The sequence below is a fragment of the Phaseolus vulgaris genome, chromosome 8 (genome assembly GCF_000499845.2).
Source record: "Phaseolus vulgaris cultivar G19833 chromosome 8, P. vulgaris v2.0, whole genome shotgun sequence".
Lineage (NCBI taxonomy): Eukaryota > Viridiplantae > Streptophyta > Magnoliopsida > Fabales > Fabaceae > Phaseolus > Phaseolus vulgaris.
This window is the reverse complement of record NC_023752.2, coordinates 51,302,873-51,319,598: the sequence shown is the minus strand read 5'-3', so window position 1 is coordinate 51,319,598 and position 16,726 is coordinate 51,302,873. Positions and strand designations below refer to the sequence as shown.

Sequence of the window (16,726 nt, the reverse complement as noted above, 5' to 3'; positions counted from 1 at the left end):
GATTATCATCTATATTGTTTTCTGAAATAAATAGCTCACATATTTTTTTCAATAGACTATTTTAATCTTTACAAAACAAAATTGAAATTAAGTAAAATATATTATCCAATATAAATAATTAAATATTTTTAACAAAATCGTACGGTGCTCTTTGTTTCAATTTTGTTTTGTTCTATTGAATTACATGACAAAATTTTCCTTTAATCACATAATCAAGTCAAGCCTAAACTAAATAAATAATTAAAATTTATTATCTTAAAAACAACTCATTACGTCATAAAAGATTAAGTAGCTAAACACTATTTTTTTAAATACACTATTACAAAATTTAAATACAATTAAAAAAATTTGAATTAATCAAATCAATAATTTTAATTTATTATGCATTTTTAAAATATTAAGGTTTAGAAATCACGTTGTTCATTTTTTATCTATATTTTTTCAATTTAATCCCATTATTTTTAAAGATCTCAATTATGTCCTTTTTTTTTCAAATCATTTTGGTCCCTTTTCTTATTTGGTCTGTGAATCTCACTGTCTATTGATCCGGGTGTGAAATCAAGTGAAAATCTCACATGAAAATGAAATGGAAAGACTTTACAGTCTTAGGATTAATTGTACAATATCACCACTTTCTCAACGCCTGTAGCATCAATGTAAATGAAGAATCAAATTAATTATTTAAAAATTAAAATAAATTAAAACCTTTAAAAATAGTAGAACTAAATTAAAAACAAAAAACGATGAAACTAAATATTAATTACAGTTTTATAAGTAGAATATATATAATAATAAAAGAAAAAAAAACTGAAGTGGTGATTTAAGTACTTCACTTTTTTTATACCTCTTTTATATAATTTTCCGTAAGACATTTTTTAATCCAAAGATTGAGACGAGGATAAGGAACAGATAGCATTGCCAACTATGAAAGAGAAAGACAAGACAATAATGGACAAATCATAGCTGATGGGAAAGTCCAACAAAATGGGATAACTTCATTGTACAATTGAGTGTTTCACATGTCATCCTCTCAATATATCCTTATCGTTTTCCCATGAATAACCACTGTAGATCAAAGGGATTTTGTACTTTGTGATCACTAGTCACCATTTGTTGGAGAGAAGAGAATCAAGAGATGGTTTGGTCAATTAGTGAGTACAACTTTAGTATTGCTTTCCCTACCATCTTTCAATTGCCTTGTTCACAAATGTTGTTGTTGTAATTCTTTGATATGATTCATTACTGTTGTTATTGATTTGATTAATTGTTGTTGTTGTTGTAATAATGTAGTTTAACTGCTGATGCATTTCAGGGTCCAGAGCAAGTTCACTTCTCTGTGCAAATGCACCTTTAGTGGCTTCACACGTCTATGAATCATGGTGGTTCTCACGCTTTTCGGGTCTAACCGGCTCCTCCTTAACAAGGGCTTGGCCAAAATTTGTGAGTTTCTCCAGTATTGTCCTGTGTTAGCTCATGAGCAAGTAACTTTAGCTGTTTCATGCCGTTGACCAAACATCACTTCATCATAGTTTTTTCTTAGATGTTTGTTTCTGATTTTTGTTGTTTTCCCTGTTGGGTTTTTAGATGGATTTGATACAGATAGACCGTTGCCGTGCAGCAGCATCATTGCCTTCCATCAAGTAAGTTAACGTTTGTGATATTACCTTCATGAATTTTGTTGAACCTTTTGATGTTTCACTTTAATTTATATAAACTTTTCTTTGTGTGGGAAGTAACATTTGACTACAACTATATCATTTTTCCTCATTAACTTTAGGGAGAAACAAACAGAGGGTCCTAGTTATTGTGTCAGACTCGATCGAGAAAACAAAGGTCTTGATGAAGGGAATATGGCTGAAACTGATGGCTATCAAAATTTGTTTGGTTTAATGAAACAGAGGTTTATGAGTTTCAAGAACCAGAAATACATGTAAGTGTTGGATTGTACATTTTTTCAGGTTTACAAAAAGTTGTCTCGTTGTTAATATAGTGTCTTATAAGCTGTATTTCTTCTAGACAGTAAAGAGTTGGAGCATTTTCAAGGTCTTGCTGAAGTTCAATCTCCAAAGGTGATAACAAACAGATTTATATACTCCATTTAATTTATTTGTTCATCTGAGTTGTTCATTTTAGCTTAATTTATTGGGTATGCTGATCTAACTGATAAATCAAAATACAGTTTATGGTAATTGCTTGTGCAGACTCTAGGGTATGCCCCTCTAACATATTAGGATTCCAACCTGGAGAAGCCTTTATGATACGTAACATTGCCAATCTTGTACCTCCGATGAAGGTATTAGCATAGTTGCTACCCTTTTTTTCTTGCCTAGTTAACTAATGGGAGCTTCAAACAAATATAAGTTTTTATTTTTTCTCATCATTTTTCTCTTATATTCTTCTGTTGGAGGGCAGAATGGACCGTCAGAATGTAATGCTGCTCTTCAGTTTGCAGTAACTACTCTTCAGGTATGCACTTATTTATAATGCTGTTGCCTTTGTAATAATGAATCATACATTGATTCACAATGGAAAAATAAATTGGTTTCTCTAAATTCCTAAGCCAAGAATTTAAGAACACGCTGTGTCTAAAAATGAGAGTTTGATTGAGGAATATCCCTTTTGTTTATGTGTGGGGTGAAAGAAGATTTGGAAATTTTATTCTATGTTGGTTAGCTTATTTGTGGTGGAAGGTCATACCCTAAATAACTGAGGAATTCAAAATGGTTGTTGAAATTTCTAGGTTGAGAATATATTAGTCATTGGTCATAGTAGCTGTGCTGGGATTGAAACTTTGATGAATATGCAAGATGATGCAGAATCAAGGTATCTCTAACTATTACTACTCTATTTTTATTTCACCATTAAAACAGTTCTTTTTATATCTCTAATCCTCATTAGTGTTCATTCATCCTCAAGAAACTTCATACACAAGTGGGTTGGCAATGGAGAACTTGCCAAACTGAAGACAACAGCTGCCACAGCTCATCTTAGCTTTGATCAGCAATGCAGAGTCTGTGAGAAGGTATCCATCATATACTGCATTATTCTTAGCCAAATTATGTGAATTTGCCTCTAAGAACTTAAACTTGTATTTGATGAAACATAGTAACATGTACTAGAAATAGCTCTGTGGCACCAAATAAGCTATAGTTTCCAAAGGCAGTTAAAGTGAAGTGCATTAAACTTTTGGCAGGAATCTATTAACCAATCATTACTGAACTTGCTGAGTTATCCTTGGATAGAAGATAGAGTGAGAAGAGAGTTGCTTTCTCTTCATGGAGGATATTATAATTTCTCCAATTGCTCTTTTGAGAAATGGACCCTTGATTTTAAAAGATGCAATGTTAAAGAAGAAGGGAGCAGTTATGCTGTGAAAGAACAAGATTTCTGGTGCTGACTTTGCTAAACCAAGAACCTTGAAACATTATACAACTCAATAAATCTTATGTTGCTAGAAAATGAATTGAAGACATTAGATGAATGATGCTTAATGCAGTGTCAGCTTTGTCATGATTGTAACAAATCAGAAGAAAAAGTCCCCTCTCTGTGTATACCAGTGTTTCTCTTCTTCTAAATCTTGTTTTTCAGTTTCATTACCCTTAATAAAGCAACTTTATATTTAAATGTTAAATGTCAAATTGATACTTAAACATGATATAACTTAATAATAAATTGTTGCATAAAGCTTAATAACAAAAGCTCTTACATGAAACTTAAAACTGTTTACATACTGTCTCTTTTATTTTCATAACATTTTCTATAATACGGAAAAAAATACGAGTTAAAACAATATAATATTATGTAAATTATGAAAGAATAGTGTAAAAAAGTAATAAAAAAATAACATGATTTCTAAGGTTAAATATACTTCAACTCCTCCAACTGATTTTTATTTTAAGTAGTAATAAATTTTTTCTACAAATAAATTATCTAATAAATTAAATTCTTTTAGTGTTTCTTTCATTGAAATTGGTTCTCATATCAGTTTTCTTTTTAAAACATGTTTAAGAGATTAAAAGCAGTTTAACTAGAATAAATTAGTTATAATTTTATTAAAAAATGAAACATGCTTTTGATAATATTTAATTTTTGTTTAATTCTTATAAATTATTTTTTATTTTAATCTTGATGCATAACATTATTTTTTAGTTAGTGTTTACAATCCAATATTATTGTGATGCTTTTGCATGTGAGAGTTATATAGCAATGAAAAATGTAAAGATGAAATTGAATAAACAAATAAAAAATCTATTCAAATTCAGATTTTTTTTTTAATTTTATACTTCCATACATAATTATAAAATATCATCTCATTTCTACTATTTTTTCTTAACTCTAAAAATTAGTATATTCAAATATAAAATTGTCTAATTAAAAAAAAAACGTTTTTTCTTTGATAAATGACATTATCAAAATGTTAATTTACTTTTACTTTTTTTTTTTTATCTCATTTCCTAGTATTACAATCTCGTATTTATATTTCATGATACTGAAATAAATGGGTGGGACACTTTTGGAAAAAAAACACTGCAGTTAAGATTTATTATAAGTTTGATTAAGAGAAAAAAAATTATTCTTTAAGAAAATCCTTGAAAGTTAACGAAGATAAATGGTTGCTTTGTTAAGTAAGTTGAACAAATCATGTATACATAAAATTATTTTCTGAAGGAGTTAAATTAAAAATTATGGAAAATACACTTACTAATCATCACTTACATTTTTTTCTAGTTTTAAAATATCCATAAAATTTTATAGTTTAAGAAAAAATATTTACATATTTTCTTATTTATAAACAAAATTTAATGAGGTCTGTTTTAATCTTAATATTTATGGAACTTTTACTTTTTATTAAAAATGAGTTGGAGTAGTTTTGGAATGTCCAAACTCAATTCAACTTTAATTTAATTTGTTGAAATAACATTTTTAGAGTTAATCATATTTAGAGTATTGTTTATTTTGAAATTCAAAATTTCATCATAGATTTATCAACCATTAGAAAAAAAAATTAAATTATTCTTTATCTTGATTTTGTGAAAACTATTTAAAACTATTTTTATTAGGAATAATTTAAGATTCTGTTTCTTAATTTGATTGTTAACATATTCATTTTATTAAATTCATTTCATGAAAAACTTCATTTGGTTTTGCTTTGACGATTCCAAGAGAAACTTCCATATATACTTCTTTAGGGTTTGTTTGGATTGAGGTGGGGATTTGTGGGGAGGGGAGGGAGTGGATTAGAGAGGATTAGAAAGGATTAAAGAGGATGTGTGAGGTTGTTTGGATTAAGGGATGATAAAGTGGATTTGTGAGGATGGTTTATTGAAGTTTGTGAGTGATGTGATAGTTAAGAGATAATATAGAAATTATTTTAAAGGTGTAAAATGCAAATTTACAAATTTATCCTTATCATTAAAAAATATTTTAATAATGAATTATGATTTTTTTTTAAGTTTGAGTTAATTGTTTTTTTGCAATATATAATATTTATAATTATTCTTATTTTTTTAATAAATGATAATTTTGTGTTAAATTCAAATAAATTTATTAAATATATTAAAATTTATGAAAGTAATTTTTATTGTTATATACATTTGTTATTTTATATAATTATATATATTTTGTTGATATTATCATTTTATTTTATTATTTTTATTATTTATAATTATATGATGTTATTAATAGTATAATTAAAAATATTTAAAATTATTAAATAAATTTATGTAATATTTAAATTTGTATATTGTATGTATATAATTATAATAGTACTAAAATAAATAATACTGTTAATATTTTGAATAATTATATATTTTAAAAATAATGTACAATTTAAACGTAGTAGCATGATAAAATTCACATATTTTCATAAATATTATGAAATATTAACTACCAACAAGAAAAAAATTATATTTTATTTTTTATGTATATTTTTTCTCTCAATTTGTATCCAATAAAAAAAAGAAAATAAAATAATAACTTTCGCTTATCATTAATAAACATTAGATTAACATGAAATAGTCGGTGATTAAAATAAATAAATGAAGTCATTAAATTAGAATCCTAAATGATGTGTCATGAAAATTTAAAAAAATTACAAACATAATAATGTCCAATAACACATTAAATTTAACTGACAATCAAAATAAGTTCAACATAAAAAATAATAATAACACAGTAAAAATACAATTAATGTTCTTTATTGAGTTTAAGCTCGTGAAGTGTATCTTCGATTCGGTCCAAACGTGTGTGGATATTTTGAATTCCCCCCCCCCCAAATTTGTGTTAACATTGCCGAATCATGGGGGATCTCGGGTTGAGGATGACCGCCTGCAACATGAGGCAGTGGAATGTCTTCGTGTTCTTGTTCATGTTCATCGTCAGGCCTTCCAAGTTGCCACACACCATTGACCTCAAAGATATTCATTTTCTTCATGGTTTTTTCCCCGAAGAAGTTATTCCACCCTAACATGATTGATGACTCTCCCATCAAGTTGATGCCATATAGCAACATGAGGTGTGTGATTAAACTATGGAAGAGGCATATCATTGTCACGACATTTTATCATATGTTGCATGATATAATGAGGCCAATTAATCATCACATTACTTTTTAGGCACCATAACATGAAAACATCTTCATGAACCAACTGCGAGAAGTTGCTCCCCCGATGACACAACATGTGCACCCATGTGTAATGAAGTAGTCTATCATTCATAGTTAAACTACCTACATTTCTTATATTTTGGCCGTGCACCTCTTCTCTTGTCATGGTTAATAGGGCTTGTTGACGATCAAAATGTATGTCCTCAGGGATGGTACCAAGGGTTAACAAGAGACCATCATATTTCAGATTCGCCACGTTCATCCAATCCCTATGTCTAATTATAATCTTGTGGGTGCCAATCTGAGTTGCAAGATAACCCTGTGTCGTTAGATGGAGATTTGAATAAACAACCCTAACCATATCCTCATAATATGGTAGTTTTATACTAAGAAAGTTTTGCAATCCTTGGAAGTTCAAATATTCTTGAAACTGAAAACCAGATGTGGCAAAAAATGGGAAATCTAAGACTTTTGGAGGTATGACTGGTCTTCCATGAAAATTTTCCTCAAATGCAACCATCTGACGTTTCGTTTGGAAATACCGGGAATAATCTAAAACACCCTCCCTCCTTTGTAATGGGATCATAGGAACTTCATCATCATTTCTTCTGCTTTTACCCTTACCCTTGGGCATTTTTTGTCTCTTCGTAGATGAAGATGCCATCGATAAAGAAATTCAAACCTATGATGAAAATGTTACGAAACAATGACAAAATAATAGTATATTAGAAAATATCCTCGCACATAAATTTCAAATGAAAAACAGTTCAACAATAATAATATAAGAAGTACAATGTTTGTCTTAAATTAAAAGTAGATTGATTAAATTACAAATTGAAGAACATAAAAATATAATTAAACATAATTTATTGACGCCGAGTCATGATGTTAAACAATTTTGCCATTCTTCGCTCTTTCGGCATACCAAATACTCGCATTGCAATAGCTAGATTTTCACAGAGAAAGTCATAGCATTGGTCCATGACTGCTTCATCTTGAATATTTAGATCAATTAGCATGGACCAAATATCTGAAGGCGAGTATTGATATGAACTCTTACAACGATCATTTTGTACGTGTTCACCATAATAGTCATTCCGTCGTTTGATTTCCACAGCGATTTCTTGTGATGAAGTGGCTTGTACACGAGCAATGGCTAATACCTCATCAACGACATCGTTACCACGGTTCATGGAAGCGACACAATTTTGCAGGTTCGTATTCAACATATTGAACTGATTCTCAATTACATCCACCATGGGGCCTTTTCTCTTTGATCCCCTAGATGACGATGTCCCACCGGATGGTTGAGAGGGCGCAGATGGAGTATTACTTGGACTGTCTGTTGATTGAACATGCGCTACAGGTGAGCATGGAAGTTCGTGGTCTGCAACATTAAACTCTGGCGGCTCCGATATGTAGTCCATGTTATGATCGCCTAGGTCCACACTTAAATTTTCCGTGTGCACCTGTCTAGATGCCAATCGGGTTGTCCTTTGACCACTTCCAGTGGCCCTGTCGTTTGACCACAACTCCTCCATAAGATTGTAGTGCCGAATGGATTTGGCACGCCACTTATCAGCAGATGGTTTCGCCTACAAAAAGTCGGGTGTTATTATAATAACAAATTAAGGGATATTGTCATATTTAATTATTGGATATTGTCATCTTTAATTATTTTACCTGAATCAAGTTTTCCCAGACTTCGTCCTCAGCCTCAAAACATTTTGTGGCTTGGTTCCAACTAAAACCACTAAGACCACTAAATAGGTTGTGGACCTCCCGCCACCTGTCCTTCAAACATTTTTGTTGGTTCTTTACATTATTTTTCGTAATGGCAAGGAGTCCAGCCTCATGTAATGCAAGTACAATGTTATTATATCCCTGAGTCGTCCAACTGCCATCGATTCTCGACCCTCGTCTTGCCTCGTCCACCATGGCATTAAGCAGGATAAAATCCATATCCGTGGTCCACTTTGTTGTTTGTGTGAACCCAATGGATGAACTTAGCTGAACACTTTTACTACGATTCATCTAAACAACCATTATGAAAGTTAGGACCAAATAGAGTAAGCATAATATAAAACAACATTTACTACAGTATCAATTGTTTACATAATCTTGCCACATTTCATTTGCTATAGTGTCCCTAATGTGTGAACCTAGTCTATGATCATCGTCACGGACTTGAGAAGCTGAAACTTGTATATCTTGTTGCAACAATTCACGATCCACTTCTTCTATTAAAGAGTCATCATTGTCCATTCCGCGAAGAAAGTTATGCAAAATACAACAAGCTAAAATAATATTTGTCATGGTATGCAAATCGTAATGTGGCTCGGTCCCACTAGTTATAATTGGGAAACGTTTTTTCATGACACCAAATGTCCTTTCAATTACATTTCTAAGCGACGAATGACGATGATTAAACAATTCTCTTGAATCCTGTGGTCCTCTTCGAGAATACTCTTTCAAGTGGTATCTAACCCCACGATAAGGTGTTAATATTTGTGGTTTTAACATAAAACCTGCATCGCCAAGATAGTATTTTCCTACAAACATTCCAAGGAAGCATCCATTAGTTATGTATATTATCACCTTTGTATCTATTGTTATGAATTCTCAAACACCTTAAACTTGCCTTCTGGAATAACCAAAGGATCCTCTCCTATGAAAGTCTCCTTCAATATCCTCGAATCTGAGGTTGTTCCTTCCCACCCAGCTAGAACATACGTGAATTTCATATCCAAATCACAAGCTGCGAATACGTTTTGAGTTGGCCAATCTTTTCTTCCTCGAAAACGAGGTGCATCAGCACGTGGGACCTTCACACGTACATGAGTGCCACCAATGGCCCCTAAAAAATTATAATGGTAACCAAAATTTCAGGTCTAAACAAATACAAATACAAAAGACATTATGAGAATTGTAAAGGAAATTTGTAATAAACAAACCTTAAAGTAAGGGAAAAATCGATTGTTGAGTAAGATTTGGGGTTGGACATCAATACCATCTGCTTGCTTTATGAATTGTCCTTCCAACATCAAAATTGCATTTAATACGTTGTGAAAGTGACAAGAAACTGTTTCTCCAGACCGATGGAAAAAAAAATGAAACACTTCGATTCTTGACGTTATGTCCAATAATATGAAGAAATTTAGCAACTTGTTCTTCAACTGTTGAACGATATGCATCCTTAACAACTTCGGTTGCCCTAATCCGTTCACATAATTGAATGAAAGCTTCTGGTCCCATGCGAATAATGTCACGAGAACGTTCGGTGTGCACCAAATACTCCATCAATTCTTGTCTACGACGCTCTTTTCTTGGTTCAAACTCAGTAATAGAGTTCGTTGTACCACTTAACATACGCAACAAATTCAAACCAAAAGCAATGATGCAAAGGATCATCACTGATGTAAGTTCAGTATTTCTTTTCAATTGTTCTTGTGTTTTTGAAATTAGATTCATGTTCGCACGAGTAAGATCATTATAAATTGCAATTGTATCCTCAAATTCTTACATGTCTTCGTCGTCCCAAAGTGGTTTCCAATTGTTCTCGTTATCCATGTAATCTTGACCTTGCCATTCACAACCATAAAATAGTTTATGGATACATGTGAAATAGTTTATGTTACGAATAACTCTAACCACTTTAAGTTAGAGTTACTATAATAACATTAGGGTTAGGATTAAGATTATGATTAGGGTTAAGTGAAGAATACTAATAGGGATAAGATGTACTTTAATTCTTATAATTAAATCTATACACAAGTAATAACACTACCAATAATAAAAAGAAGTAAACACATAATAATAAAAAATGTAAAAAGTAAACATATAATAATAAAAAATATAAAAACAGTAAACACAACAAACACATAATAACAAAAAAATATAAATAAAATTGTAAAAATTAAAAATAGTAAATGCATAAAATAAAAAATTAAACAGTAAAGACATAATAATAAAAAATATAAAAACATTAAACAAATAATAAAAAATATAAAAGCAGTAAACACATAATATAAAAGAATATAAATACATTTATAAAAATAAATAAAATTGTAAACACATAATAAAAAAATGTAAATACATTTATAAATATTAAAAACAGTAAACACATAATAAAAAATCAAATAAAAGTCTAAATATATTTATAAAAGTTGAAAACAGTACATACGTAAAAAAATAAACAACAGAGTAAAAATTAAAAAAATGCAAATTCAATTATTAAGATTAAAAACAGTAAACATATAAAAAAAATTAAACAGTATCTTGTTAATAAAAAAAAATAAAAACAATAAAGACATAATATATATATATATATATATTTATAAAATTAAAAACAATAAAAATAAAAAAAACTAAACAGTAAACACAAAATAATAAAAAATATAAAAACAGTAAAAAAAATAAGAAGAAGAAAATATAAATAAATTTTTAAAATTTAAAAACAATAAACACATACAAAATTTTAAATACATTTATAAAAATTAAAAATGATAAATACATAAAAAATAAACAAAACAGTAAATACCTAAAGAAAACTGTAAACAACAATTATTAAAATTAAAAATAATAAAAACCTAAAAAAAACACATAACATAAAAAGACGTAATAATAAAAAAAATTAAAAAATTAAACACCTAATAATATAAAATATAAAAACTGTAAAATCATAAAATAAAAAACTACACCGTAAACATAATAATAAAAACAGTAAAATCAACAAACACATAATAATAAAGAAAAATAAATATATTAATAAAAATAAAAAACATAACCACATAATAATGAAAAATAACTACATTCATTAAAATCTGCAAACAAAAACGGTAAACGAGAAAATAAATTAAACAATAAACACATAACAGAATATAAATATATTTATTAAAAATAATAACAGTAAATATATACAAAATAAATGTGAATATATTTTTAAAAATTAAAAAAGTAACAGCACATCATAAACTAAACTATAAATATATTTAGAAAAAAATAAATAAAAAAACTTACTTGAAGGTGAAGAGCACAAGAAGAAGCACTGCAAAGAAGAGATGAACTGGAAAGAAGATGCACTGGAAAGAAGAAGAAGAAGCAATGTGATGAAGAGAATGTGAAAAAATAAAAAAAAATACATAAAAGAATCCAACATTTTTCTCACACAAGGGAGAATCGATTCTCCTTCTACCTTCAAAAACCACAAAATCGATTCTCCCAAATCACTTCTATATAGAGAATCGATTCTGCATCTTTTGGAAAAATTTAAAATCGATTTTGCACCATCTAACAATATGTAAAATCGATTCTATAGCATACACAAACATTGGAAAATCGATTCTCTAGCATGTAAGAGATAAGAAAATCGATTCTACAGCTTTTACAGTGATACGAAAATTGATTTTGGAAAAGGATGGAGAGAAACCAGTGCACCAAAAGTGAGTTTTACCTTCCTCAAACCAATTCTCTGTCGTTTTCTTGTTCTTGTTCTGGGCACAGCACAACAATCAAACCTCATCCATCATCTCATTTATAGCAAACACACCTTTAAGTTTCAGATTCACGGGTCTACTGTTTTGTTTTGGTCAAGATTCTTCTGTAAGTAGACTGAAGAGTCTAGTGAAAAGAAAACTCATTGGCTCAGAACTGCACCACACTAAATTCATTCACATGTGCAACAAAGGATAGAAAAGTAAAATCCTATGTCAATAGTATTTGCCAGCTGTAATCGTCTCAAATCTCCTCACTTTTGTGAGGATGAGAAAAACTGCCCCCTCCGCTCACCCATCTTCGCCTGCACCTCAAATAAACCGATCCAAACGTAAATCATACCCGCTCGCCCCTCCCTCCTCATTGCTGGCACCCGGAAACAAACACTGCGTTAGTGAGATTATCATGTAGGAATGCGTTATCCACATCTAGTCGTTCAAGAAGCCAATCTTTGATGGTAGCAAGAGCAAGAATCATGCGACTAGTTGTCAATTTTGCTATTGGAAAATATGTTTCGAAGAAGTCAATCTCTTCTCGTCGGGTGTAGCCTTTTGCTGCTAACCGAGCTTTGTACCTCTCAATATTTCTATATGCTCTTCTTTTAATTTTGTAAACCCACTTACATGGTATGAGAGTCTTACCTTCTGAAAGATCCACTAATTTCCAAGTGTTGTTTATCTCAAGAGTTTTAATCTCACTGTTCATGGTTGCTTTCCATTTATTAAAGTGAATGGCTTCCTCATAGGTGCATGGTTCAATTTGTAAAAGACAAGAACAGAGTAGTTAAAATGTTCTTCAGATAATCTTTTATATGATAACACTGAATTTAGTGAATACCTTGTTGTGCCAATATTTATTACCTTCTGTGAAGAGGTTAACAATTGATGATGATAATCCTGGAGGTATGCAAGGCTTCTTCGAATTCTTGTTGATCTTCTGAGATCTTCGGTATCTCTTGTCTTAGTGTTTCCTACTCTATTCATCTTGCCTTTGTGATAGTTGTCATGCAGACTGTCATACATATGCTCCACAAAATTTTGATCATAGCTTAGCTCATTTTATTTACTTTTATTAGTGACTTGATAAAAGCTTTGTTCATAGAATAGAACATTTCTGGAGACGAATACTTCTCTGGTTTGGGCATCAATGACTATATAGCCTTTTGTTCCTACCTTAAAACCCAGAAAAATACTGGCTCTAGGATCTAGTTTATTCCTATTGTTTTCAAGAGTAGAGGAAAAACAAAAACATCCAAAGATACAAAGATTACTTATATTAGGAGCAGTAGCGTATAGTTTTTCATATGGACATTTATTTGAAATAACAGTTGAAGGCACTATATTTATGAGATGAACAACATGCATTATGGCGTAGGACCAGAAAACCTTAGGAAGCTTAGATTGAAATATGAGACACCGAGTTACATTTAAGATGTGTTGATGCTTATGTTCCACCACAAAATTTTGTTGTGGTGTCTCAACACAAGTGATTTGGTGAATGATAACGTGCTTATCATAGAAATCTTTCTAGCAAAATTCTTGACCATTGTCAATTCTAATAACTTTAGTTCCTTTATCAAACTGATTTTTAACCATGACAACAAAGTTGCATAAAAGGTTATGTGTTTCATTTTTATTTTTCATCAAATATATCCAAGTAAATCTAGTGTGATCATCCATTATGGTGAGAAAATATCTGTGACCATGAATAGAAGGAATACTAAAGAGACCCCAAATATCAATATGAACAAGATCAAAAGAATTATCACATGTACTTTTGCTTAAAGGAAAAGATAATGTATGCTGTTTAGCAAGATGGAAAGGAGTACATATATTCTTTTTTATCAAAGTATATGTCAGGATAGGTCTTACTCATGCATTCTAACACCTTACTAGATGGATGTCCTAGTCTGCAATGTCATGTGTCAAGGTTTTTGACATGCTGAAAAGGATCATCAATTTGAGTGAAGAGAGCAATGTTTTTCTCGGATGAAAGATCAAGATTATAAAGTCCCGCACCAAGTCTAGCTCGTCCAATCATCTAGAAATGTAACTACTTTTTGAATCTGGAATTCATCACGAAAGAAAACAAATTTATAGTTAAGTGAAGTGTTGAGTTTCTGAACAGATAATATATTCAAGGCAACATAAGGAATAAATAAAACATTGTATATTATGAAATCTTCAGATAAGAGTATGGTCCCAACACATTTTGCAGTAACTTGCGTATTGTTAGGAAGCCTCACTTTCACAAGCTCAATTTCATAGTAAGTCAAGAAAAAAGACATATTATAGGTTACATGATCTAAGAATTCAAGGTTTTGGATGAGTTTTACCTTTCTCAAGAGGTTGATTAGTGGCAACATTACTGATTTTTCCTTTATCATTATTCATTTGAATAATATCAACTATTTTATGCATCTGTTAAGTGGATAAAGCATTCAAAATTTGGTGATTTAGAAACTTATCTTGTGGTGAATTTCTTTCAACCATTTGTTCTTCAAGATTTCATGGTGGATAACCATTCTTTGAGTAGCATTCATCTGCAATGTGGTTCATTTTATTACAGAATGAACATTGCTTTCCAAAATTCTTTCCTCTTCCATTTCCTTTCCGTCCATCATCGTTCCTATAGTTGTATTTTTTACTAGATTGGCTTGCGTTGTTAGTCCGTATATTTGATTCTATGATGGTAGCATCATTGGAAGTTCTTTCTTGTCTCTCTTGTTCCAGGGCAAGGGAAAAAACTTTGTTTATACATGGCAACCACTCCATGAGAAGAATCTAGGTCTTTATACTGTTATAAGTATCCCCGAGGCATTTAAAAAAAGATATAACTCTCTCTGATTCTCTATATTCAAGGATGTTCTTTGACAATCTGCAGGCGCATTTGATACTACAGACGCAGGTAGGAATGGGTCGCAGTGAATCCAGTTCTTCCCACAATATTTTGGAATCTGTGTAATATTCATAAATGCTTCTTTCTCCCTACTTGGTCAAATTTATTTCTTGAAGAAGGTTAGAAGTACGGAAATGGTTGCTTTTGGAAAATCTCTCCTTCCGATCCTCCCATAAATCCCTTGCGTTGTTGATATAAATGACGCTTTAAGCAATTTGTGTGTTAAGACTCCGATTTATCCACGAAATCACAATGACGTTACAGCGTTCCCATGCTTCATATTGCTTGCTTTTGCGTGTCGGTTATGCAATCTCTCCACTGACAATTTTAAATTTGTTCTTCGAGAGCAAATCCCTTTTCATTACTTTTTAGCCATCAGAAAAGTCATCCAAACCTGAGCTAGAGTCTTCATATCTTTTCTTTTGATCCTTAGCGAGTTTCCAGTGGGTCCTATCTAAAATTATCTGTTTGGAATGCACAATTTTTGTACAATAGCCCTTTCTCTGAATCCATCTCGTGAAGTTTTGATTCTTTGATAAGTACATTCCACGTTATTTGGTAGTAGATTTCCTAAGAATTGGTTGATTGCATTTTTGGCCTTTAAATCATTCGGACCTTCAGCCCACGCATTTGTGTAAAATTCAAGAACTATAGTTGGATCATACTTGGGATAATGATATACCAACTTTCTCCAATTTATTTGCATCAGCCCATTAAAAAAGGAGTCAAATTCTTCAAGTAAAAGTGTCACTTTCCTTTCTGAAATGAAAGACCAAGTTTTCAAATCATCATATCTTTGCTTCTTGTCTTTGCTTGACTCTATTTTTCTTGGTGGGATGGGTGAATCAACTCTAGCTCTTTTTCCTTTGTTAAAGCGTGTTGGATTAATACCAGCTGTAAATTTGGTACGACCCATTTTTCTGCACATGTAAGAATAAGCATTTATCAAAACCAAAGTGTTTTATTTTATTGGCATTTTAAAAAAACACTTGGTGTGCATGACGTAGAATGCATTGAATGAGTAATTTTTGGTATTTAATCCATGGAAGACAATACTTAACTTTGAATAAACTGAAAACAACAATCAATCCTATTCAACATCAAAACATTCAAATATAAAAAATATTGAATCTTTGAGTTTATAGCAATTTAGGAATGAAACCTTAAAATGAATGGAAATGTCAACACGCTTGAATGGAAATGACAACGAGAATGGCTACGGAGATGGTAAATTTAAACATAAAGTACTTATCTTAGTGTAGATGAAATGATTGAGTGGAAATGGAAACTTTGGAAGAGAAGTTTTAAAACTGTAGAGCAAAGCAAATGAGAATAGGGTGCACTGGTAATAGAACTTTAATAATTGGTTGTGAGTCATCAAATTGGCTATGATTAAGGGTGGAAAAAAATCCAAATTATAAAATCCAATCCATAATTATCCATATCCATATTATTTTTAATCCATTTAAATGGATTTTTTTGAAATCCAAATCCATATTTTTGGATTTTAAATCCAATCCATTTAATTGGATATGGATTAGATATAGATTGGATACATTTTTGGATTATCCAAATTGCATTTTGGGATGAATTTGACTTGACCCGATCCAAGTTAAGCCAAGACAATCCAGCCGATGTCAAGCCGAGCGGGCCCGGGCCGATGTCTAACGGAGTAGTCCCGGGCCCATATCGAGTCGTGTGCGCTCAGACCGTTGTCGAGCCGAGCATTCC

The 16,726-nt window shown here is 30.9% G+C and overlaps 1 protein-coding gene across 3 annotated transcripts; it reads left to right on the top strand.

The window, feature by feature from the left end:
• The first annotated feature begins 939 nt into the window (after positions 1–939).
• LOC137824412 (beta carbonic anhydrase 5, chloroplastic-like) lies at positions 940–3,624 on the top strand. 3 transcript variants are annotated; one of them, XM_068630049.1, is made up of 10 exons: positions 940–1,151; positions 1,313–1,440; positions 1,585–1,640; positions 1,778–1,930; positions 2,021–2,069; positions 2,180–2,293; positions 2,413–2,466; positions 2,741–2,823; positions 2,917–3,022; positions 3,194–3,624. In XM_068630049.1, the coding sequence occupies exons 1-10, from the start codon at positions 1,136–1,138 to the stop codon at positions 3,395–3,397; spliced, it is 963 nt and encodes a 320-aa protein (XP_068486150.1). In that variant the 5' UTR covers positions 940–1,135; the 3' UTR covers positions 3,398–3,624. The 3 variants fall into 3 exon arrangements, with proteins under 3 accessions (XP_068486150.1, XP_068486149.1, XP_068486151.1); XM_068630048.1 differs by having other exon boundaries at positions 2,899–3,022; XM_068630050.1 differs by having other exon boundaries at positions 1,144–1,209.
• The last annotated feature ends 13,102 nt before the right edge of the window (positions 3,625–16,726 follow it).